The 25,348-nt window shown below is 38.6% G+C and overlaps 1 protein-coding gene across 1 annotated transcript in view; it reads right to left on the bottom strand.

Annotated features, from left to right (window-relative positions):
• Positions 1 to 25,348, bottom strand: part of LOC117781383 (protein sax-3) — a 57,148-nt gene that overhangs the window by 6,000 nt on the left and 25,800 nt on the right. Inside the window, exons 2-13 of the mRNA XM_034618135.1 lie at positions 17,667 to 17,857; positions 15,192 to 15,294; positions 12,775 to 13,071; positions 12,557 to 12,697; positions 10,660 to 10,791; positions 9,646 to 10,583; positions 9,439 to 9,558; positions 8,938 to 9,364; positions 4,446 to 4,541; positions 4,133 to 4,379; positions 2,887 to 3,050; positions 556 to 814 (exon numbers count right to left, since the gene is read on the bottom strand). Coding sequence (XP_034474026.1) covers positions 556 to 814; positions 2,887 to 3,050; positions 4,133 to 4,379; positions 4,446 to 4,541; positions 8,938 to 9,364; positions 9,439 to 9,558; positions 9,646 to 10,583; positions 10,660 to 10,791; positions 12,557 to 12,697; positions 12,775 to 13,071; positions 15,192 to 15,294; positions 17,667 to 17,857 — 3,115 coding nt within the window. The remainder of the gene's footprint in view (positions 1 to 555; positions 815 to 2,886; positions 3,051 to 4,132; positions 4,380 to 4,445; positions 4,542 to 8,937; positions 9,365 to 9,438; positions 9,559 to 9,645; positions 10,584 to 10,659; positions 10,792 to 12,556; positions 12,698 to 12,774; positions 13,072 to 15,191; positions 15,295 to 17,666; positions 17,858 to 25,348) is intronic.

Below are 25,348 nucleotides of genomic sequence, written 5' to 3'. Positions count from 1 at the left end.
AAATATTTTTATTTTTATATTTTTAATGTAAGTTCCTTTTACAAATTAATAGTAACTTTTCACAGGAATTTCGTATAAATTTAAAATACATTTAAATGTAAACAAGTAACACATTCTCTACAAGGCAAACAAGACTTAAAGCTGACCAGTTAAAGCTGTTCCAACTACTACTCAACGCCCTGATAATTACATTTGTGCCCACGGGGAGCTGAAAACTATGGAGCCACTCTGGAAAGTGTCCATTGGGACACTCGTTGGGAGGTGTGCGCTTCCTGTACCAAAAATCAACATAAATAGCGCGCCAACATCTCCATTTCTAACTTGATTTTGTTGGCGCCGGCAAAAACAAAAAATGCAGAAAAAACAACAAAAAAAAAAAGTGAAAATGCTACGAAAATTTTTCGACGCGCCAGAAAAATGCAATTTCACAGTTTGGTGAATTTTTATTGTCGTCGCTTTGAGTGGGTCCCCAGTTAAATTCAGTACTTGTTTTTTTTTGGGTGTTTTTTGGTGTTTTTTGATGATTCTTTTCTGGTTTGTTGCAAAAAAACTTACCGCTGATGGTTGCGTTCGCTGGTGTGTCCATGAATATCATCGATGTTGCCACCGTTGGCGCTGCCCGAGGCGATGCCAGCGCCTGCAGTTGCACCACAGACGGGGGCATAGTCGGCAATGTGATCCTTCTGCATGTCGAGGGTGTCGCCGCTGGGCGAGGTGCGCCACACCATGCCACCGGTTGAGGCATCCAGCCAGTAGCCGTTGCCATTGCGCGTCGATAGACTCGGCATTTTCAGCACATCGTTGGTGTGATTGCCTGCAGGTGAGAAGAGAGGCACAGAGAGAGAGAGAGAGAGAGAAGGAGGTTGAGTCAAAGCAATTAAATGTTTTGCAACAAATTGTGAAGCAAATGAATTGTAGCCGGAAATTAACAACAACAAAAAATACAAAAGCCATTCTTCGATGTTCCCAAAAACAATATTACCACATTTATAATCATTCGGAAATTGCCTCTTTAAACAAATTTAAAAACGATTATATATTTTTAATTTATTTGCACTTGAGACATCATTTTTTATTGTGCAATTTCCAGTTCATAAAAATTTGCGAAATTGCAGCGAAAGTGTTTTTTGCGCTGGCTTTTGGGATTTAAATGTCGCGCTGCAAAGCTATAAATTCAGCGCATTAAAATAATATTATGTCAGTGCGAGGCACGGGGCGTATGCGCAATTTCCCTCACTTTGTCAGAAACACACACACACACACACACGGTGAAAAATCAAATAAATTATTGTCAATTTTCCAGTTGTCGCACTCCTCTACTTTACACAAATACTTTCATACTTTCGAGCTGAACACAGAAAAAGAGTAAAAAGTATAAATAAATATTGCATAAAAAATGCACCAATTAAACTGTCCCCGGGTTATAACTGCACATCAGGCGACTATTTTATGGCTATTGTTGTGCTCTCTTTTGTTGTTGTTGTTGCACCTTTATTGTCTATGGAGCTTTGCGCTTTTCCCTGCTTAGTTTATGTGGCAAGTGGCGCCCATGAATAGCAACGCCTTTTTTTACGTTTGTTTAAATTGTCGGTTAGCTGCGGCTTGTTCAACAATCCGAAAGTTGAAAAGGAAAAACTCGACTCCCTTATCCCTTAAATGGGTGCGAGGAAAAAATGGCATTACAACTATATTGTGAACTATAGAAATTGAAAATAACAGACGGTCGAGTTGGCAGAGCTTAACGAGCATTGTTTTTAATTCGCTTTCGCTTGAGTTTCGCTTTTGATATTAATAGAGCACACTTTTTAGAGTTTCTTCAACAGTCAAAAAATGCATTGAATTATTTTTGTAGTGTCATGTGTCTAGAAACAGTTACTGAAAGTTTAACTTAAAAGATAAATAGTAGTTCTGGTATTATAAATATTGAAAATCATAACTTGATTTGAAAATGATTTGAAAAATAATGCAACAAGTTTGCGTAATAAATAAAAGTCACTTATCAGCAGAATTTAATAAATAAAAAATAAAATTACTACATACAAATTTAAATATTTATAGAAATTCTATATATTTATGCTCACTTTCGTTAAAAGTTCTTCAAGTCTACTTCAACTTTCGATAATTTCCAAGCTTCTCTTTAACCCATTATCAAATTTGCACATATCACAACTAATTGATTTAATCTAATTTTCGTTGCAATTGCAATTTTCACTTCCATGTTGCATGCCCCAACAGTTGTTGAATTAAATTTATATGGGGATCTGCCGCAAGCTCTGACAATCGTTTACTACTGTGTGCAACCAGCTAAGCCAAAGCAGCCCAAATCCTAGGCAACACTGCCACATTTTGTAGTAAGCACACAGGGCACACTTTACCCCCTTTCCACCCTTTCAGTTAACCCTCTCTATACATTTCCCCGCAATGCTGCTAATTTCAATTAGACCACAACAGCTCGGAAGACTGAACATGCCAGGGACGCACAGCCAACTTGTTGGTTAATAATGCACACAAAACTAAATGCATAATTGCAGCAAAGAATGAGAGAGGGACGGGGAGAGAGAGGGGGGCACTACGACCGTCACGTGCAAAATGTTAATTTCTATTATGCCGAGCGCACGAAAATTCGTGCTGCTAAAATATTTATTCGCACCTATTTTGTTGTGCGGTAGTGTGCGAGTGTGTGTGTGTGTGAGTGTGTCTCGCGAACAATGCAAAATTAGCGTTATTTATATATGTAAATGTCCCTGTGTGTGTGTGTGTGTTTGTGTGTGTAGGAAGGAAGTTCCACTCGCTGCCCACAACGGATGCAGCCCAGCAGCTTCCCCGGGCAGATCCACTGGCGAGAGGGGAGGGAGAGAGAGAGAGTGCTCTGTATGTGGTACTCACCTCTCATGGTATTCAGTGCGGACTGCTTCATCATCGTGTGCTTGCGCTTCACAAAGACCATGGCGCCAAAGGATAACATCATGATGGCCAGTATGGCGCCCAGGAGTATTATGAACCAGGGCTGTGTCAGCACATCGTTAACATGCTCCTGATTGATGGGATAGCTGCAAAGGACAACAACAGCAAAATTAGCATTTGAATTAATCTGAAATTGTATAACTAACATTTTAACAAATTTATCATTTTAACTTTAAAAGTTTTTCGTATTCTTAAATTATTTTAAATATTGCTGATAAGTCTTACAAATAAAAAAAAATACTATAAACAGGTTATAAATATAAATTACAATCAATCAATCTAGAATTTTAGAATTAACATTATAAAATATTCTTAAACAAGGAATCAAACCGAAACCAATAAAGGCTTCGGTTTCGGTTCCGGTACGGTCCGAAGCAACTATTTCGGTAAGAGGTTCTATTTTAGTTTTTTTCTTTCGATTTCGGTATCAGTACCGGTACGTAACGGTACTACAAATCAATTTTGAAAGGGGTATGTATGGAAAATTGGATTATAGATGGCTTATAATCTAAAAATATCAATTTTTTTAGATGACAAAAAATTTAAATGCAAAATCAATTTAGAGACTAAATCATGAACAAAATGACATTCCGTTTGCAAATTGGTAAATTATGGATGAAGTTATGAGAGATCAAAGCTTTTTAAAAAAATGTCAAGGGGTATAGAAAATTGGATGATAGATGGCTTATAATTGAAATATATCAAATTTTCTAGATGATAAAAATTTAAATACAGAATCAATTAAGAGGCCAAATCATGATTAAAATGACATTCCGCTTGAAAATCGGAAAAGTTTTGCCAAAGCTATGACAGTTCAAAGTTGCTCAAGCCTCTGACCTAGCAACTTTACAAGTCAAAATATTTCTTAATTTTGGCTTGATTTTTTTCAAGAAAATAAAAGGCCTCAGCATCAAGTTAAAAGTGTCGTTTTATACTAACAACGATATAAGAAGTTGATTAAAAGTGAAAACTTGAGATTTAAAATTTTGAATTTTCAAAATTTCAAAGGACCCTTACCATCGAAATCGAATCTTGGTCGAAAATAATTAAATTTTCTATATGAACAAAAATTGAATACAGAATGAATTAAGAGGCCAACTTTAAATATATATTTGAAATCATAGAAGTAAAAATAAAAAAATAAGATATATTAATATATGTAACTTACCGCTGATTGATGAAAGGATCAAGACGCTTCGTTACCGGATCGAGACGCAGTGTGGCAGGCACACAGTAGGGTCCAATGCCTGCATTATTGCCCGCTGCCACGCCCACCGTATACATAACGCCCTCAGTTAAATTGGCCAACACCAAAGTAGGCGATGCCGCATCAATTGTAACATTTGTGAGGATTCTCGAGAAATTGTGAGCCGTGTCGATGCCACGCACAATGACGTGATAATAAAGCAACAGACCTGGAGAAAGTGTGAAAGGTAAGGGTATCAAAAAGTGCTTAATTAAGGCAGTGATAGGGAACTTACCATGCTGTTCCTTCAGTTCGGGTGCCTTCCACTTCAAGAACACCGCGGAGGCATTCAACAGAACTGCCTCCATGCCAAATGGCGCATCATTGGGCACTAAAAAATTACAGAAAATATGAAATGATGATTTGATGATGGTTTGCGGCTCAGTTGGGGTTAAGTTTGGGGTTGTAGATGCGTTTTTGCTTGTTTTGCGCCAGCAGCTGGCAACTAATGAGTCACCTTTCTCTCTCTTTCCATTTTCCACTAATTAATTGCCATTTAGTTGGTTAGACTTAAAGCGGGAAATAGTTTCTTACAGTTTCCGGGTATCTGGTGACACACATGGCAGGGTCTATTTCTATTTTTAGCTGAGAGAGGTAGTTGCATACATCAAGTGAGTGCAACTCACGTTGTGCCACACTTCAAAAGCTCATCTTCATTTGTTTATTTATTTCCTTCCCCACTCCAACAACCGTTCCAGTTCTCAGTCTCAGTCTCAGTGTCTTCGTCTGGTTGAAGCAATTTCTTTAAATAAACACACGTGCGAATGCGAAACAAAACAAGAACAACACGAACAACACGTCTCTAAATAGGTGCAACGTCTAGGTATATATCTATAGGGTTAGCAATACTTAGGAGTCCAGATTGCTTGCTCCTCATTTCACTCCATCTCTTCTCATTTCTACTCTCCTCTTTCTTTTTTTTGGCTTTGTTCTGCGACATGCTAAAGTGCTTGTCAGGCTTTTGTCTGTTTCTCGGGGGATTTCCCTTACTTTTTCTATCTTTTTTTGTTTGCTTTCATTTTCTCCATGATGACGCGCTTAACACGTATCTACCATTGTGTGGCATTTACGACCCTGAGGCAATTGCTGTACAAATTTGTTGCACGCTGCATTTTGGCGAAAACCAATTGGCCAAATTGGTCATTGAAATCTCTTTGCGCGTATTACAGTATCAGTTGAAGAGTTAAAAACAAAATCTATGAAGAAAACGTAGTCAGTTTAATCTAGTCTACTAAGGAAAAGAAAAGAAAACTTCCATCAACAATTTGTTCTTTTTTTTAATACAAAATTTGTCGATTAGAAATCGACCCTAGTCTAAAATTATAACCTATCAAGTTTGTTTGATTTCTGTAAATTTTTTTTTTAAACGCATTTCGCCATGTTTAATATAATTTTTAGAAAATCGAAAGGAAACTTTATCTAAAATTATCTACAAACTTTATTCTATAACCTTCTCTTTTTTTTCTTGTCAAATTATTTTTCTACAGCTTTCCTTTAAATTCAAACTTAACTTCCACTTTAAATACAATTCTTTCCCTCCATTTAATTCAAATTCTCTACAGTCTTTAATGCCAATAAGTCTTCTCAAACTTTAATCTCTTTCTTTTTAGTACTATTATTTCTTTGTCAAATTTATTGCTAACATAATTTGCAGTGCATTTGCTAGTCGTCTAAGCTCTGAGACTCGATTTCTGTTTAGATATTTTTCTGTACCTGTATCCTTGTGTGCTGACTTCCGTTTTAGCTGAAGGACTTGTGCCGAATGCTTCCTGTGTGGCTGATTCCTTCAGAGGACTAACAAACGTGTAACCAATTTGCAATTTCAAGGCACTGCAGCAATTTTCGAACCACTGTGCACAGTGGGATAGAGACAGGAGTGGGAGTGAGTGTTAGGGGATGTGGCACATGCAACACAGCAGCAGCAATAATTGTTGTTTATCCTTACACAAATGCGTTGACAATTTCTTTGAGTTGTTGTTCTTGTTGTTGTCGTTCGTGTTGTTCTTGTTGTTGTTGTCAGCTAAAGTCAGACGCGCAAGTAGAAATGTGATGCATACGAAATGAGTTTTGATTTGAAGAGCCCAGACATAGTGACAATCCCCGCAGACCGCGACAGATCCCCTTCTAACTGAAACCGCCGACAGAGGGCGCTTTTGTTGCCGCGTGGCATAAGCGCGACGTTTGTGCATTTTATATATTGCAGCTGCCACACCGTTTGTTGACTTATTTGCGGCACTGTCTCCCTTTTCGCTCTCTCTCTCTTTCGCTCTCTCTCTGTTTACTTTTGCTTCGCCTGACATTTGCCTGCCTCAAATTCCAGAATCTGTCTTCTGTTTTTAGCTCTTTTCTTTTTTTATTATTCACTCCACTTTTTCGTTTTTTGTATTTAATTATTTTTCTAAAAGTCGCCTCATGGGGAATTGTTCGTTTTTTGGTTGCGCTCTTTTGAAGTGTTCGGTGATAAAATGAAGTGATAAACCTGTCTGCAAAGTTTCGACTGTTGAGTTGGCATTTTTGTATTTAACTAATGATAAAAAGTAGAGACAGAGAGAATAGCTGCAAAAATACGTGTGTTCGTTGAAATTCTGGACATTCTTATCAGGTGGCATCTGTGGAATATGTGTCTTAGTCAAGTGGCAACAACTAGAAACTCAGTAATCCAACAAGAGCTTCGTTGAGATACGAGTATGCTTTACGAAGTATAACGTACATGTTGCTGGGTGGATAACAAATTGCCAATAAGTTTGATATAAAAAAAAACACGGACATAGTAAGGAGAAGTTTTTTATACACTCTTATTCAAATGAAGGAATAATCGAAATAATCTATATTGAAGCAGACTAATTTTAATGAGGGAGATTGAATTAGAACTACATAAAAATTCCTCCTGCTGTCTTCGAAGAATATTTAAACTAGCCCTAAAGTAGTATCTTATTTGCATTTGGAATTGTCAAACAGTCTACAAAGGTTGCTCTTATAAAAGTACTTAAAGAAATTAACTAAATATATTTTATAATCTAAATATCCATAACCTATATAATTTTATCAAGTAAGCTTAGAAGTTTGAGTATAGTGATTTTTATACCCTGAGCCCATTGAAAATGGCAAAAAAAAAAGGGTATAATGTTTTTGGCAGATTGTATTCAACAGGTAGAAGGGGGCGTGGCAGAGCCCCCAAAGTACATATATTCTTGATCAGATTTAACAGCCGAGTGGATTGAGCCATGTCCGTCTGTCGGTCCGTCTTTCTGTCTCTGCGTCTGTCCGTCTGCTTGTCTATCTGTTTGCACGCGTCGTTCTCAGAAACCATAAAAGCTAGAGACTTTAAACTTGGTATGTAGGTTCCTGGATACCATAGGCAGATCAAGTTTTTTTTTATTTTTGGATCGGACCACTATATCATATAGTTGCCATAGGAACGATACATCGACAAATGAAGTTTTAGTATGAAAAAGTTTTTTGTTTTTTGAGATATCTTAACCAAACTAATAGAAAATACATTTGGGCTGGTAATATACATCCTAACCAAATTTGGTTAAAATTGGTCCACTATATCATATAGCTGCAATAGAGACGCTCAATCGAAAATGAAGTCTTAGTATGAAACAGTTTTTTGTTTTTTGAGATATCTTAACCAAACTGATAGAATACGCATTTAACTTGGTTTTGTCCATTTTGGCCTAAGAACGTTCAAATCAGTCTACTATATCATTTAGCTGTCATAGGACCGATGGCTCAAAAATCAGCTTTTAGTATGAAAAAGTTTTTTGTGTTTTGAGATATCCTAACCAAACTGTTAGAATATGCATTTAAGCTGGTTTTGTAGATTCCAACTAAATTTGGTTTATTTCGGTTCCATATATCATATAGCTGTCATAGGCACAATCGGTCGAAAATCAAATTTCATGCAGAGTACCTGGGCAAAGGGTATCCTACTGTCGAGCGTGCTCGTCTCTAACCGCCCACTTGTTCTACTTGCTGTTGACCCCTCCTTAGAAATCTTGCAATACCTCTTTTCTTCAATAATTTAATTAAAGCCATTTAATCTTCGAATATATATATCTAACATTATTTATAAATAAATCTCTTAAAGTTTAATTAGTCAAGACTGACTTGCAACCTTAGATCACAGCACTTGTAGCTTTTAATAAATGAAAAGGTAGTTTCTTAAATGTCAGCCACATGTGACACATGTAAAGCAACTCATCCTCAAATATGTCCACGTGTATTAAACCTACGTGCCGAGTGGATATCCTGTCGATATCCCTTTGTGATTCGCCTTTTTTTGACATTGCTTTAATGATTGACATACATTTGATTTGCCTGCTCGCCGTTTTTTGTTGTGTTCTTTATGCGACCCCTTGAAATTATATGCGATTATTGGAACCCGCATGGCAGCTGGGATAAGGATAAGTCCTGGAAGAGGACGAGAACGAGGACGAAAAAGAGAAAGAGGCAAAGGCATTTATATCCTTTTATTGAATTGGTTTATTGTTGCAATGCATTTGTCACAACTACCCCCTATTTTTCACCCCTGCTGTGCTGTTTTTTGGTGGTTGCTTGTAAAGGTATTTTTATGGTTTGTTGAATATATTTCCTCACATGGTTCATTAGACTTGAGGCAACTGCAATATTTGCCCACTTTTGTCCATGCATAAATATTACATCAAAGGACGAGGAGCTGGAATGGGGGTGGTAGATTGGGGGGTAAAATGGCGGATACTTACCATCTTCGAGGGTGCGTGCGAGGCGCGAATTTGAAGGTTTGCCCTCGACGGATTTGTAAAAGGGCACAATGAAAAATTCATAGAGCGTATACTGCAGCAATCCTGTCAGCGTACAGGACGAGGCGCCACCGCCATTCAGTATCGTCAGCATGCGATATTTGTTGCTAAACAAGGACGCCAGAGATTGTTGTTGTTGTTGTTGGGAGGATTCCATTGCATCACGTTTTCCAGCAGCGGCAATATTTGGTTTTGTCGAAATCAATGCCGATGCGGCGGCGGAAGCGGAGGCGGCGACGGCGGTACCGGTACCGACTGAGGCCAATAGAGGATTGGCATTGGCAGTTACAGACTGTGGATTGTTTGCCATGGGATCGGGCAGCTGTCTGGCATAGATGTAGAAGCCCTCGACGTATTTGCCATTGATGATCTGCATGTGGAAACAGAAGTGCATGCGAATTGAGAGCTGCATGCCAAAAAGGAGTACTGGGTTTAGTTACTTACCTGCCAGGTCAACTTCATGCTGGTCGAGTCCACAACGCTGGCATTCGTGAGCTCCACAACATCGCCCGACAACAAACTGGCGCGTGCCTCGCTCAGATCCAATCCGCTATTGAAATACCGCTGCAGACCGGAAGGGGAAGCAGATAAGAGGGGGAAGAGGTACAGTTAGTAAGCAAAGTAGTCAGCTTCAGCAGGGTTAGTACTTACCGTGCCCACAGCAATCGGCTCGGACATCGGACTGGGCAAGGACAATCCGTGTGAGTTCTCGGCGCGTATCAGGAAGAAATAGTTAACACCCGGCACAAGGCTCAGTTGGGTGTACGTCGTATTCTGTATGCGAGTGCCGACAGCCACCCAGCCATCGGTCTCGTTCTTGCCAAACATTTCCACCACATAGCCCACCAAACTGGACGCTCCCACTTTGTTGCTGCGTGTCCAGCTAAGAGTGACCGAATCCTCGCCCTTCTCCACCAATTGTGGTTTGCCCGGAGGTCCCGGATAGGTGGAGAGCTCGGCAGCGCGGTAGAACTTAATGTTGGGATTGGTAGGTGTATCCAAGCGCAGGTAACCACTCCAGGAGGATTTGCCATTGCGATTGCTGGCCACACAAGTGTAGAGTCCTTCGTCCTCGTGACGCTGCAGATCGGAAATCGTCAGAGTGCCGGCATCGGAGAGATTGCGTCGTTCGTGCTCCTGCACATCGATGGGTATGCCATCCAGGTACCAGGAGATCTGTGGTGCCGGAGTGCCCAGAGTGCGACAAGGCAGCACCACAATCGATTTGACGGGCAGTGTCTGATTTACCGGACCCTGCTCAATTATCGGCGGTGGTAGCTCGAACTGTGTGTCCACAGTGACCACGGTGCGACTGCTGACACTGCCGACCGCATTGAGGGCATTGCAGACGACAACCTTGCCGGAATCCTCGCGAGCGAAGCGCGCAATCGAAAGCACCGATCGACCCTCGGGAGTAAGCGTGACCTCCAGACGACCGTCACGATAACCCGGCAGCAGCAGCGAGCTATTGCCCTCGACAGACCAATAGAGAGTGGGACGAGGATAACCGCTGGCTTGGCACTCGAAGAGCACCTCATCGCCAATCTCCACCAGCTGATTCTTGGGGCGGGTAATGAATTTCGGGGGTGCTAAAGGGCAAGGGAGAGAGCAAGTTAAGGAATATATATATATTTTTTTTTTAGAGGGTTAGGTCAATTAATTTACCGTGAACGGTGAGAATGCCCGTGGCCGTAATTGAGCCGACCGCATTGTCCGCCTCACAACTGTATTCGCCCATGTCCTCGAGCGTGACGTCGTCCAGCTTCAGACTGCGGTCCTCAAGTATGTGCACACGACCTGTCGGAAGCAGCCAGAAAGAAGAAGCGAGAGTGAGCAAGTGAGCAAAGATTCATGTGAGTTTGTGAGAGTTTGAAAAAAAACGAGCAACTAAAACACGTCGACATCGTCTTCTTCAACTTCGTTAGTAGTTCAAGTAGCGTAAAAATGGCCAAGAGGAGGGAGGACTCCTCAAATAACCGCAGCAAAGTAAGCCAAGAAGTTGTGGGGGTGAGAGTCCACCTTTAGTGGTGCTTCTTCTTGCCTTACAATAAGAGATTGAGAAGACAACAAGCACAACAACTTTGCTTTCTTTTTGCTTCGTTGCCTCGCTGTGAAATAGGTTTTAAATGTGCTGTTGTTGTTGTTGTTGCTGTTGTTGTTGTCCTCCTTCTTCAGTGGCCACTGTACCAATTGTTTGCTTAACAAAAGTTTAGCTTCGTCGCAGAGCAGAGAAAATGCTTTTCCCCCCAGTATTTTCCTTTTGCCTGACTGCGAGGGCAGTTTAAGGAAGCGAGGGTTTGTCTAGCTACAACCGCCACTTCCCCTTCTCCACTTGTTGTGTATGTGTGTGTGTGTGTTGCACTCTTTGGTCTAGGCTAGGGTGCGTCCTGTCTGAAGGACAACATTGCAACAGTCGAGTCGAGTCGAGTCGAGTCAGTCGAGTGTTGTGCAAGCAAAATTGTTGATTGCTGCCAACAGAGATTGGCAATTAACGGAATTAAAAGTTACAGTTGTGTTTGTCCAGTTGGACGGTGTTGGCAGTACTTCCCCAACCCCAACCGCATCAACAACAGCAGCCAACCACACTAACAACAACAACAACAACAACAACAATAACAGACTAACTATAGCAGTTACCAACAGCCTGACATCGTAGGTGTTTATTACACGGCGCAAAATTCTAAGACATATACTAATAAAAAAAAAAAAGATTGATTTTTTTACCATATAAACGTATAAATTTAAATTACATAAACAAAAATTAAAGTTGAAAATTAGCTGTAGATATTTAATAAGGGAGTTAAAAAAATGTAAGTATTAAAACTACAGAAGACTGTAATTCAAAGAAAAGATTGAGATAATATAACTATAATCAAACTAGACGAGAATTACTTTAAAGGGAGTTCCAACAAATAAAAAAAAATATATCTTTGTCATGAGTTAAGCTTGAGAAAAAAGTGTTCTCCAATAAGCCAGATGCTATTAAGAAAATGATATTTGGAAATTAAATGAATTACTTCAAAATATCAAAACGACAATTGATAAGATAAGATAAGCAAATAAGATTGAGTACTATATTTTTAATATATAGAATAAATTCAGAGATTCAACTGTGCTGAAAAAACCTAATCTGGAGAAAGATCTTCAGATAAAGTCTATTCCAAATATTCTATTAATTTGATTACAGGAAATTCCAGTGTAGTAGGTTTCTAGAAAAATTCCTCCATCATCCAGGGTCACTTGTTTACTTAATGTTTCTTTTAGTTTCCTTACACTATTTCGCACAGTGTATTTCAGCAAATACTGTCAGTTCAAACATGAAAAGCCACAGGCCAAAGGCCAAAGCAACCGCAAAAAGCAAACTATTTTTTTGCAGCTTGTTTTTTGTTGTTGTTGCTAACAGTCGTGTGTGCAAAGCCTTTACGCCCCGTTTTTTCGGGTAAGAAAGGGAATGCAAATATGGTAAACAAAAAGCTTAAATTTTATTTGAAACGAAAAACTAGCAAAATGGCCGAAGAAGTACTTCCGTTTAATTGACCATGAGATGGACGACGATACTTACGTAGAGGCATATTTCCGCCGGAGGCAGTGCGCCGCCAGAGGACATCCGGCAAAGGATCACCGCCAATGCGACACTGAAAGACAACGGAGCTGCCCACGACAGCCGTTTGATTCTGCGGTCCACGTATGAGAAAAGGACGCACTGCAAAGATAGCGAAAGAGAAAGAGAGAGGGAGCAATGCATTACAAGTTTACAGAGTCACAAGTTCGAATCCCTACCATGCACTTTGAGAAAAGCTGTTGCAGATTCGCGTGTTCCAACCACATTCTTGACCACACACTGGTAACGTCCATCATCCGATTGACGGGCATCCTGTATAGCCAGATTTCCACCATCAACGATGCGAATGCGCTTGTTTCCTCCATTACCACCATTGAGATTCAATGTTTGTCCATTCTTGCGCCACGAGATTTGTGGCTCTGGTGAACCACGTGGTGCACCACATTCCATCAATGCCACCTCGCCCTGGGCAACTCGAGTGTTTTGCGGTTCCAGTCGAAATTCATCGCGCAAAACTGCCATAGAAACAGAGAAAGCGAGAAAGAGAGGGAGATATTGTAAATAAAAAGGATAGCCAGCAAGTTAAGCTTTGATTGATTCAATATTAATAACTGTCTAAATGGATGTTCAGGTGAAACGCCAGGAAACTTGGTTCATCCCTTTTGACCAAGTGCCTGCTGCCTCGAGTATTCTTCATATTTAATGCGTCTGCTATTTGATATCCCTCTTGCTTTTTCTCTATATCTACCTCTACCTTTCTCTTCCCTTACTTCTACTCGATATGCCAATAAAAAGCTTGATAATAATGCCTGTCCAGTTGCTTTGAGCTGCATCTGCTGCAATATTAATAAGCTTTGCCATTTGCAATGCGTATTTCGTTTTTTATTGCTCCAACAGAAATTGAAAAATGTAAAAATACTAGAGTTGTGTATGCTCAACGAGCAGATATTCTGCAGTTAAAGCCAAATAAGGAGATTATAACTTCTTAACTTTAAAACAAAATATATTGAGGTTAAAAGTAATAGTTAGAAAATAAAGCGGAATATAAAAATAGTAAATCTTTATTACTTTGGCCTAGATGAAACTGCATACCAAATTTTATAACTATAGTTTAAATAGATCCAGAGTTCTCTGGGTCTGTTTTTACTTTGTTAAAAAAAATGTATATACATAAAAAATTTTTGCTAATTAATTTAATGGTACAAATTTTAAAACTCTAGTTAAGAAAGTTCCTGAGCTTTCAGAGTTTTCAACCCGAAGGAGGCTTCTTGAGATATTTTAATTATTAAATTTGTATTTACTTAGCATAAAGTATTTGCATACCAAATTTGATAACTCTAGCTGTTATAAGTTCTGAGTTCTCTGAGGCTATTTTCATGCAAAAAGAAAAAATAAATGATTCACGCCTAAAACTGCGAATTGTCTTCATCTGTCTCTTAAATAAGTTAACTAATTCACTCTTTATATCGCTATCCAAGTATTACAGGGCATAAAAATGTAGAATATTAAATGGAAAATGCACTTGAGTAAGACGCATAAAGCGCTTCAGTTGATGCCAAAAGCAACAAAGACAGCCTTAACTTAGAGTTGTGCAAAGAATCTACATAGATTCTCATACCGTACAGTGTTGTTAAAGATGAAAGATAAAAAGCTGAAGTCTAGCAAATGCCAAAGTTGATAACCCTTTAAATTAGCTCAAGAACTGTTGCACAAATTTAATATCCCTTTTGGGCTGCTGCTCTTGCGCCATATTATTATTAATTAATCTGCTTGGGAACAGCCCTTGGCAACGGGTCAAAGCAGCCCCAAAAATGAATTTGTGTTCCCCTTCTAGCTCTATCTTGTTGCTATATCAATTACAAAACATTTCTGCGAGTGCTTTATTTTATTATTTAGAAAATAACGTGAATACATGACACAGGCAACACGAGCACGAACACAAACATAGATACAGAAAAACGGAAACAGGAACTGAAACTGGACATGCAATGCAGTTATTTTTTTGGAGGGGTTCGCAAACTTTCTGAAATGCAAGCCACAACATTTTATTAGCTGAAAATGTGCAACGTCAATCGATCAATGTCATTGAAGGGCTTTTTTTTTTTTGGTTTTTCGAGCATGTGCCTATTGTGGGCTTTACAATATTAAATGAGCACCAGACAAAAATAGACATTAAAAGCACAAGAGCTGTCGACTGCACGAGTCAAGGCCAATTCGATTTCAGTTTAATTAAAATCCTATGTTTTTAAAATTGCAACCCTAACGCCTCGTTCAATTTTGATGAAGCTTATTATCTTTTAATATTATATATAATATCAATTCACCGCAGAAAGGTCGGACAAGTAGAGCGGGAGTAATAGCTAACCAAAGTAATTAATAAAGTGATTATTTCAATATAATCACCTAAAAGTATGCAGTAGATTTTATAAGATATTAATTTCTTTAAAGTACTTATATATATATTGAAATAAGTAACGGGTATCCTTTGGTCGGAATCTCGACTATAGCCTTTCCCATTTGTTAGAAATTGCAACCCCTATCTTGCAAACGATTTTGATAAAATCCTCAGAATTGTTTAATTAGATACTAAAAACAAGATTGGTAAGGAGTATTTAGTCAGACTTGATCTACTTACATGCGACTTGCAACGTTGCATTCCTGGAACGCGCCACACCAAACTCATTCTTGGCCTGGCACCAATAAGTGCCCGCATCGCTCTCCCGTCTCGAATGGATGACCTGCAAAAATAGAGCAAGAGAGAGAAGAGATTAGAGACATTATTAGAGATATGTTATGTGTAAACCGGATGGGTATTAAGTAGTTGAGGACTTAAGTCGACACGTGTCACGCTCACAAAGATCAAAAAGTAACGAAATTGCTCAACCGAAATCAAATAAAACCGAAAGGGAAAGGGAAAAGAAAAGTGAAAACGTGCGTTGTCTGGACCCGGGTCAGTATGTTGCGTATACGCAATTTAATTTAATTAAAAAATATATACCAAATACAAACACTTACAACCCCATAGGGTCTGTGTTTGTGCCTTAATCACTTGGCCTCTTCAGTTTTAATTGGCAACAAACTGTAAGCTCGCCGACAAGTCACTTAGGATTCGTCCGACGGATTCCAAAAATGCCTGCAATACCCCCGCAATCTCAAAATGCCATTGAAAACAATAAAAATAAACGAGCAGGGAGGAAAAAATTGCCCGTCTGCCTCATCCGAGATATGCCCAAGCGTAACACACTTAATATATATAAATATAGTACATATATATACATATATATGATGCAAAGTGCTTCGAGGCGACTTTTAATGATATATTCCCAACCTCAAGCCCTACTTCAACCCCAAGACTCATCTCAATTGCCATCCCTACCCCATTCCGGATATACTTTGGGTCTCTCAAAGTGACGTCCGGCTTGACGACACTGGCGTCCAAAATATTGCAATCCATTTAACATTATTTTAACAATTTAACAGTATTTCAATTCAAAACGCACTCAGGCTGCAATAATTTGTTGAATTCCATTCAAAAGGAAAAACAACAATTTATATATATAAAAAAATTACATTTTGTTGCATTTAATGAAAAAATCTTTGCGGGGGGTGGCAGCAAATTTAATATAAACATAACAACTGCAATGCGGGAAAAGGAGATTTGGATGACTGGGAAAATCCTCGCACCCCTTTCCCCTTTCCAACCCCACACTGCCTCTCGTTAGCTGAAATTGTGAAATGTGCACGCACGCAGGGTTTTAGTGGGCGGGGTTACCTCTTAGAGATGAGCATTAGCCGATATCTTTAGCAGCACGGCACGACAATGAAGTATGATTAATTATTAAAGATGATAAAAAAGGTAATTATAGTCCAATTAATAATAAAGAATTATTCAGTTATTCAGACAGTTTTTAATAATAAAAGTTTAAATGCAGATTAAACTAAGAGGCCAAATCATGAACAAAATAACATTCCGTTTGAAAATCGGTTAATTTTTGATGAAGTAACGAGAGATCAAAGTTTTTGAAAAAATGTTAAGGGGTATGTATGGAAAATTGGAGGATAGATGGCTTATAATTGAAAAATATAAAATTTCCTAGATGGCAAAAGTTTAAATGCAGAATCAATTAAGAGGCCAAATCATGATCGAAAAGGCATTCCAAATGAAAATCGGTACACTTTTGCCAAAGTTATGACAATTCAAAGTTGCTCAAGTCTCTGACCTAGCAACTTTACAAGTCAAAATTTTTGTTCAATTTCACATGATTTTTTACAAAAAAATGAAAGGCCTCAGAATCAAGTTTAAAGTGTTGTTTTATACTAATAACGATATAAGGAGTTGATTAAAAGTAAAAACTTGAGATTTAAAATTTTTAATTTTCAAAATTTCAAAGGGGGGGACCCTTACCACCAACATAGAACAATGGCTATGATGGTCAAAAAAATAATAAAATTTTCTAAATGTACAAAATTTAAATGCAGTATGAATTAAGAGACCGAATCATGATCGAAATGGCATTCCAAATGAAAATCGGGTCAGTTTTCTTTAAGTAATGATAGTTTGAAGTTTGTAAACTATTTGACCCATTGACCGGTTACGGTGTTATTCCCTGTATTAAAATATCGAAATTTCTTGATTTGAATATAAATTTCGAATTCTACTTCTAAATACACATTTAATAATATTTTATATTTTCGCATTGACACTGCATATTCAAAGACCTTTTACAGTACTTTTGAAGAATTCTTGTTAAATCTCCAATTTGAAATATACTTCCATCTCTAAGCCCCAGTCATAGACTAACACCAGACAATGCTAAAGTGTTTCTCAGGCCTAACCTACAAAAAAAAAGGGGTACAGTCTGCCCTTCCTAGTTTCTTATTATTGTTATGCTTGTTATGCCGTCTGCGTTTTGTTTTGCTTTCCGATCAAAATGCAACCATTCGGAAGCGCATAAAATAATATGAGCAAATTTATGCGCAAATGTTGCGTTTCTCAGGAGGAAGAAACATCAATGGGGAGTAGTTCCATTGAATTTCGAATTCGAATGATACACGGTGAAAGGCAACTCACGATAATGATACAGTTTCGGGTCTCTGGGTCGGAACTTACCTTTAAAAAGAATAAACCACCCGCGGGCAGCATTATGCGATGTGAGCCGGCATCCGTTTTCAGTTCCCGTCCATCCTTGAACCATTGAATCGTTGGTGTTGGATTGCCGTCGGCCTTGCAATTAAACGTATATGGATCATTCTTTGGCACCGTCGTATCCATCGGATGCTCAATGATGTGCGGATTTTCACCTGGTGAATGAAATGGAAAAGAGAAGAAAATAATTTCAGACATTAATTTCAGCTTTAAAATTGAACCTTAAGTAACGAAACCACTTAAGAGGTCCTACTAGCGCCAAGAGGGTCTTCTAATATTACAGTTTTCTTGAGTTAGGATCGAACATGTGTGTTCTTAAGTGGAAAACTCTCTAGGGACTAAGAATACATCTATCTCTCTCTCTTTAAACAAGTTTTGTCACTCAGTGTTTAGCAATTAATGCGGCCATTAGAGAGAAGGAAAATGGAAAAGCAAGACCCCCGCAGGAGGAAAATCTAAGCAGAAATTATGTTAAGAAGCAACAAAAATTCACTTGAATTTTGTCCTCGCCTCAAATTCAATTAAGTTCAAGAAAATATTTGCTCGCCCACGGTGCAGACAGACAGAGGGACAGACAGAAAGAGAGAGACAGAGAGAGGAGATATAGACGAGATGGAGACAAAACATAAATTTACAGCATGTCGATAAGCATAAAACAAAGGACAACGTTAGATAAACTTTATTAAAAGCAGCAGCTAAAACAACAACGACAACGAATAGTACAGCAATGGCCAGCGAAATGGAGAACAGATGAAATGTAATTACAAAAAGCGCTTAAAGGTGAAAAATGTGTGTGTGTGTGTGTGTGTGTGTGTGTGTGTGTAGGAGAGAATGAAAATGGGGAAATGGAGAAATGGTAGAAATGCAATGTGATTTTCGGTAGGGAGTTTGTACCCATCATTCAGCCGGAAATTAAGTTCTGCAGATTTATTGAAAGCGGATAGTAATGAGAGCTCAGCTGAACGAAAGAGAATGAATGGCAAAGCTAACAGTGATTGAAGAAGCAACATCACGAGAGAGGACGGAGGAGGAGCTTTAAAGCGAGCAGAATATGAGAAACGATAAAAACAAGCAAATAAAAACCAACAGTACTAGTAAAAAGAGAGTTCAAGTCAAAAGAAAGACTTTGGTAAATGAAAAGTGAAATGTGAACAGAAACTGCGACTCGAATCTGCATACAAATCAAATCACATCGTGACACTGTTATCACTATGAAAAATCACCATTCAGTGATTTCATTTTGAGCTTCACCACGACACCATTAAAATGTGGGGAGAGGTGAGTGAGAGAGGGAGAGAGAGAGCGCACCTTGGACATTTGTCAATCGCTTTGTTCGTCATGCGTCTATTGTGCTCTTTGTTTGATCCACAGCTTTTGACCATTGTCAGATTTGAGCTGCGTATCCTTTTGTTGTTGTTGTCTAGGCGATATTGCGCTAATTTAAATGATGAAATACTTGAAGAGCTTCACAAAGTGCAGATGCTCTCTCGCTTTTTAATAAAGCACAGCATTGCAGTCGGAGTTGATTATTAAAATTGCACAAATAAAAAGCAAAGCTCTCTTTCCGTTTTCTTCATTTAATTTTATTTGCTTTACCTTGTGACCACAAAAAAAAAAAAAACGCAAAAGAAAATTCTTTGCCAGCTAACAAAATATTTAATTAAGCAAAAATATGTTGCAGCAAAATCAACACAGACATTTTTTGCATTTTAACAAATGTAAAGAGAAAATTGAAGTAAAGCTAACCACACACATGCATATACATCTATGTGTGTGTGTGTAAACAATTGCCAAGCAAAAAACTTCGATAAGCCACAGAGCATCAGAGCTACAACAACAACAATGGCAGCCACTGTAAATCAGGTAAGTAAAAATATGTAAAGTTTACAACACAAGAATTTGAACACACACTAAGTCAGAATGACGCAAGTTTTTATTTGCTTTTACGTAAAAACGTAAGAGCAAGCTTGACTTTAAATACACAGGCTCAAGGCAAAATTAAGAGAAATTGCAACTGCAGCTCAGAGAAGCTGCAAAAATTTTACAGACATATTATATTCTGCTGCAGCGCAGTCGACGTCAAAGCTGCTGCCTGCGGGCAGCACAGATGCAGAGCGAGCGAGTGAGTGAGAGAGTGGAATTTAAGAGAGTGAGAAAGTCTTGGCACTTAATTACGCTCATTTGGCGCACGCACTTCATTTGTATGCGTATTGTGGGTGTATAATCGTATATGTGTGTGTGGGTGGCTGCATGCGTTGGCAATTTATGCATATGAAATAATGTAAAAGAAGTCTGTGTAAATAAACAGCAAAGTGCTGCTGGCGTTGAAGTCATGCAAGCGAACATACACCTAAGCAAACACACAAGCACAAACACAAGCACAAACACACGCACACACACACACACACTGAGATGCAGGAGTGAAGAGAGAGTCTTAGGCATGTGCCAGCTCATAATGCGCTTGTTCTGTATGCACGACAACAACAACAACAACAATAGCAACTACAGCATCAGCAATAATAACAGGAAGTGCATTTGTTGTTGCTGCTGTTAAGAAATGTACGACTGCTGTTGTAGTTGCTCTGCTGATGCACTCTGCCTCTGTCGCTGTCTCTATCTCTGCTGCGACTGCTGTTTCGATGTTTGTGCGTATGTTTTCTTAGTTTATGTGCTTTTGCGCGCTTTGTTGTTGTTTGCTGTTGCTGTTGTTGGCCGCACAGTTGTTGTTGTTTGTCTGGCATAAGCATAAAAATGTCCGCCTTTGAGGCGTATTACAGAAGCAGCAACCGCAGCTGTTGTTGTTGTTGTTACTGCACTCCTTGCTCCACCATTCGCTTAACATGTGTCCTAACGTTTCTCTGCTAATTTGTCGCTGTTATTTGTACACTGGGTGCTAAAAGTTGCGTTCTCAAGCAGTTGCGCCAATATGATCATTATTAGCATGTCAACAACAGCAACAGCAACAACACACACAGAAAATCACAACTTTCCACAAACAACCAAACAACAAACACTGACGGCAACATGAATCGACATACAGACAGTGGGAAAGGAAGCGGCAAACGTAATAGAAGAAGATGAAGAAGAAGGTCCAGCAGGTGCACAAATGCAAATGCAAACACACTCTCTCCCGCTCTCCGTCTCTCAGCTCTCTCGCTCCTTGTCATTCTGTACTCTTGCTTGTTATTGCACCCACAAGACAGCTTGTAATCAAACAAACAACAAATGCAAGACGTGTGAGTAAGATGCAAATGGAGCCCAAGTGTGGACCCTATTTGCTGCTGGAAACTGTGCAGACAAACAGCTGTTAATGTACACACACACGCAACTGTAAACGCAGCCTGCCGTAAAACCACTGATTATGATGTGTCTATCTCCCTCTCTCTGCCTCCTTGTCTCCCTTGAATATTTTACACAATTTCCTTATTCTTGCAAGCGAAGAAATTAAAGAGGAAAGCAAAAGTCAAATAGTGACAACATTACAAAGGCATCTCCAAAAGCTCTTAAGAATCAAGTAACTGTATCGTTGACATCGCTGCTTACGCCGACGCTAGCGTCGCTGCTGTTAAAGAATTAATAAAGCTTGACAATCGAGTTGTTGCTGTTTCTGTTGTTGTTGTTCTAGTTGCTTTTTGCAATGGCTCAACATGGCTAACTCAACAATAATTTATAAGCTTTTAGTGCAATAGTAAAGTGACTTCAACAACAACAACAACCAAAACAACAACAAACAGTACACTGAAAAAAAGGCCAACTTCTAAAATCAAAAGAATTCGTCTTAAATAATTTGTTCTTAAAATAATACCACTTTAAGACAAAATTACTAATCCTAAGCATATTAATCCAAAAAATCGCAGTTCTTATTATAAGAATAAATATTCTTAAATTCTTAGGAAAGTATAAAATGTCATATTTGGATTCCGTGGCGCTGTGGTTAAGTTATCCACTTCAGTTGAAAGCAAGCGCGGGTTCGAGTCCCAATATTATAGTAACGGAATATTTATAAAACAACATTTAATACATTATATTTCTTTGTAAACATCTTTAACATTGTTTTTCAATTGCTCTTATTTAAAATGTTCTTAAAACCAAGATGTGTTTTCTAATTTTAATAATTTTATGATCTCAACGCAATATTCTAAGTTTTGAGACCAAAATCTTGATAATCGCACCTTTTTTTTATCAGTGTAGAAAACCCAAGATGTTGTTGTTGTTGCTATTTCTTCTTTTCGTACCATTTATTTATTTATGTTGAGTGTTTAATTTTTAATGTGCATGCAACTTTCGCGAACATTATGAGAACTTTGGCTTGCGGGCAACAACGGAAGGTAACGGGACGCATTGCAAAAGCTGCGGGCGTCGTGAGTGATGGGGTGGGGGAGGGGGTGTCGAAAAAGGGTTGTCGCCTTAGAAATTGGAAGTGGAAGGCGGGAATTGTGAGAGAGCTTCTGGAGTTTTGTAAGCCTTTTGCACAACTTTTGCCACTCAAGCTTTGTGTAAGTAAATATAAAAGTGTGCGAGAGAGAGAGAAAGAGAGTGAGTGCAAGTGTATATATGCGTGTGTGTGTGTTTACTTATTTATGTTGTTATGAGGCACATAAATATGCGAAGGAGCTTATAATTTGTAACCCGCTTTCTGTGATTTAAGTCGATCAAAATGTATTCAAATTGAGCAGATAAAAATTGCGATCGAATTGGTAACAAAGAATTGGCGAAAAGAAGCAGAGAGAAGAGAGTGCTCAACTGAGAAATACCCTTTAATCAGTCATAATACAGTTTTACACCAAGGTAGACAGTCAAATTCTGCAAGTGAGTTCTACAAAAACATCAGCAGCTTCCAAACCTACTTGTGTTCAGCGCCTCTACTCGAAGCAGTGCATTTGCAGTGAGTACACTTTGAGCAATAGATGGCGCCACTGCTGTTTTGCACCTCTTCAATATAATTTATTGAATAACTTTGCTGATTATTTACCGATCGTAATGAAATTTTAAATTTTGATAGAGCAAAATTAGATAGAAAACGTATGTCAAAGATATTTATTTGAAATCAATTGAGAATTCTATAATGATGATTAATTGGATGAATTTTTCATTGATTTTTTACTTTTTTTTTAATTCAATAAGAAATTGAAATTAGCTTATTTCACTTGATATATGTATAGTTTTAGCTTAATATATTTCTTTTACTACATTTCAGCATTAGAGCATGAATAATTTAGAGTTATCCGGGAATCCCGTATTATAAATGTGGCATGCCACATTCATTACAACCAAAACAAAGTACAATCCGGCAAAAGTTTCTCTGCTAAACTGCAGAGTATTTCAGAGTGCAATAAAACTTTTCGAGTGTGTTTGTGTGTGTGTGTGTTAGAGTGGATTGTTCTTGTTGTTGTTGTTGCTGTTGCAAAGTGTAAGAAAAAATGGTGCAAAGTGCGCATTGTTCTTCCTGTTCCTGTTTACAGTGTTTGTCTTTGTATTTGCGCGCCACGCTTGTTGTTTGTTTGCTTAGGCGAGGGGAGGGGGGGGTCGGATAGGCGCACTCGAGGAGACAAGGAGACGAGGAGAACCTAGAGCGGAAGCTGCCTGGCTGCCAATTATTTAAATGCTGGTATTTACCCAACAACACGACGCGACCACCTCGGATGTGGGCCAAGACAAGAAGAAGGCAAAACCGGAGACGGCGACGAAGGCGCATAAATCATTATCACATTTATGTAATATGCACAAGGAGTCGAGAGGACACAGACAAGAACAGACTAAAATACTCGTATTTGCCCAGGCACCAAAACCCAAACCAGGACCAAGCAACGAGGCCATAAAAACCGCAATAAACCAACGGGGATTACGGCCATAATGTGGGGATTTCATTTCGGCAGTAAGGGCGAGAAAAACATGTTAGGAAAAGACAGAAAAAAAAAAACAAAAACAGAGAAACCCTCAATTTTATTGTTTTTATGATTGCAACAAAATGCAAGAAATCAAAATATCAAATAAATTATTCAAATGTTCCCTGGATATTAATATAAACCCCGAAACAACATAAGGATCGGATATATTACAAATAATCCCCTACCCCCTCCTATGCCCTATCCTCTGCAGAGATAGCCCAAGGGCTCACACTCGAATCATTTGATTAGACAAAGGGGAGAGAGAGAGAGAGAAAAACACGTAAACCACAAGACAGCCTGCGGTCTGTGACTCCGTCTCTCTGAGGGGATTGCGGCAATTGTGCGAAGAACCATTCAACAATTTTCAATGTCAAATTTATGCCAGAGCACGCAGAAAGTCTGGCAACCCTGGACAATGTCTGGGAGTAGCTGACGCCACGCTAATGAGCCAAAACGCCCCAAGGTGCTGGCAATAATGCTACAGACGGCAAACAGACATCATCATCATCATCATCATCTTGAGAGTCTGATTAGGATTGGGTCTACCCCTCCTCCTCCTCTCACACTCTGCATTTTCACACATTGTTCGCAGTGAACCAAAAAAAAAAGCCCTTAAGGAATCGCTTTTCTTTAGCTTTGGCTTTCGGGTTTTCCCCCGCGACTTTTAGTGACTTTTTCAACTGTTAATTAAATTCGACACATGAAGAAAAGGCACTTTTATGCTTTATCAAGTTAAAATATGCATTGGCTCCATTTTTTATTATTATTATGAATGAATGAGTATATGTATGAACGGTGGCATGCAACAGCTGCCACACAAAAAAAAAAAAGAAAAGAAAAAAGGTTGAGCTCTTGCTTTGCTCTCGCTTATCAATAATTTCATAAATGTGAAAAACATTGAAATCCTTTTAAAGCTGCCAGCAAAAACCTAAAAGCCACAACGTTGCCCCTTTCGACCCATAAATATGCGCGAAACAAAACAAAATAAAATGCAGAATAATAAAGGACAACCCATAGTACACACACACACATACACACACTCTCGCACACACATGGGACAGCGATCAATGTCATATTCGCTCCCTTTGCAACTCGTTTTTTGTGCTTCGTTCTTTATCAACTCTTTATAGTTTATATCTTTGTTTTCTATCTCCCTGTGTATGATATCTTTACACAACTTTTTGGCATATTGAAAACTTGCAGTGGCATTGGCCATGGCCAAAAACCATAATGGATGGAGGCTTTTAAGAACTTACGTTCCGTTTATATATCTATCTGCTTAGCTTTTGATGATGGCCATAAACTTATAAAGTGCTTTATCTGATGCCATATGCAAATGGCAAACGAAGCCCCTGAAAATGATGTAACTCTGTCACATTGGTCTACAGATTTCAGATTTCAGCTCAGTTTGGCTTAGGCCAAGTTGCCTTAGCTGGTTTCGGGTTACGTTAAGTCAAAATCTGCATTACAATGCGCCCTTTCATTTGTCAAAAGTTTTTGAAAATGAATAATTATTATGATAAGAGCTGAGTTTGTGGCACTGACAAATGCTTAAAACTTAAAAGTCTAAAGTCTGTGACACTTTGGTTGAAAAATAGCAAGAGAAAAAAAAGGCAAATAGGGTGAGAGAGTAAGAAAGATCTACTAGTTATGAAATAATCTAGTCAATATTATATTAATTAAAATAATCATTTTTAAAAAGTCATTTTTTGCAAAAAACTCATCATTCTCAAAACAGTGAGATTCTTAAAAATGACT

The sequence above is a fragment of the Drosophila innubila genome, assembly GCF_004354385.1.
Source record: "Drosophila innubila isolate TH190305 chromosome 2L unlocalized genomic scaffold, UK_Dinn_1.0 4_B_2L, whole genome shotgun sequence".
NCBI classification, from domain to species: Eukaryota; Metazoa; Arthropoda; class Insecta; order Diptera; family Drosophilidae; genus Drosophila; species Drosophila innubila.
Note: the sequence above shows the minus strand (reverse complement) of the source record. Positions and strands in the feature narration are given on the sequence as shown.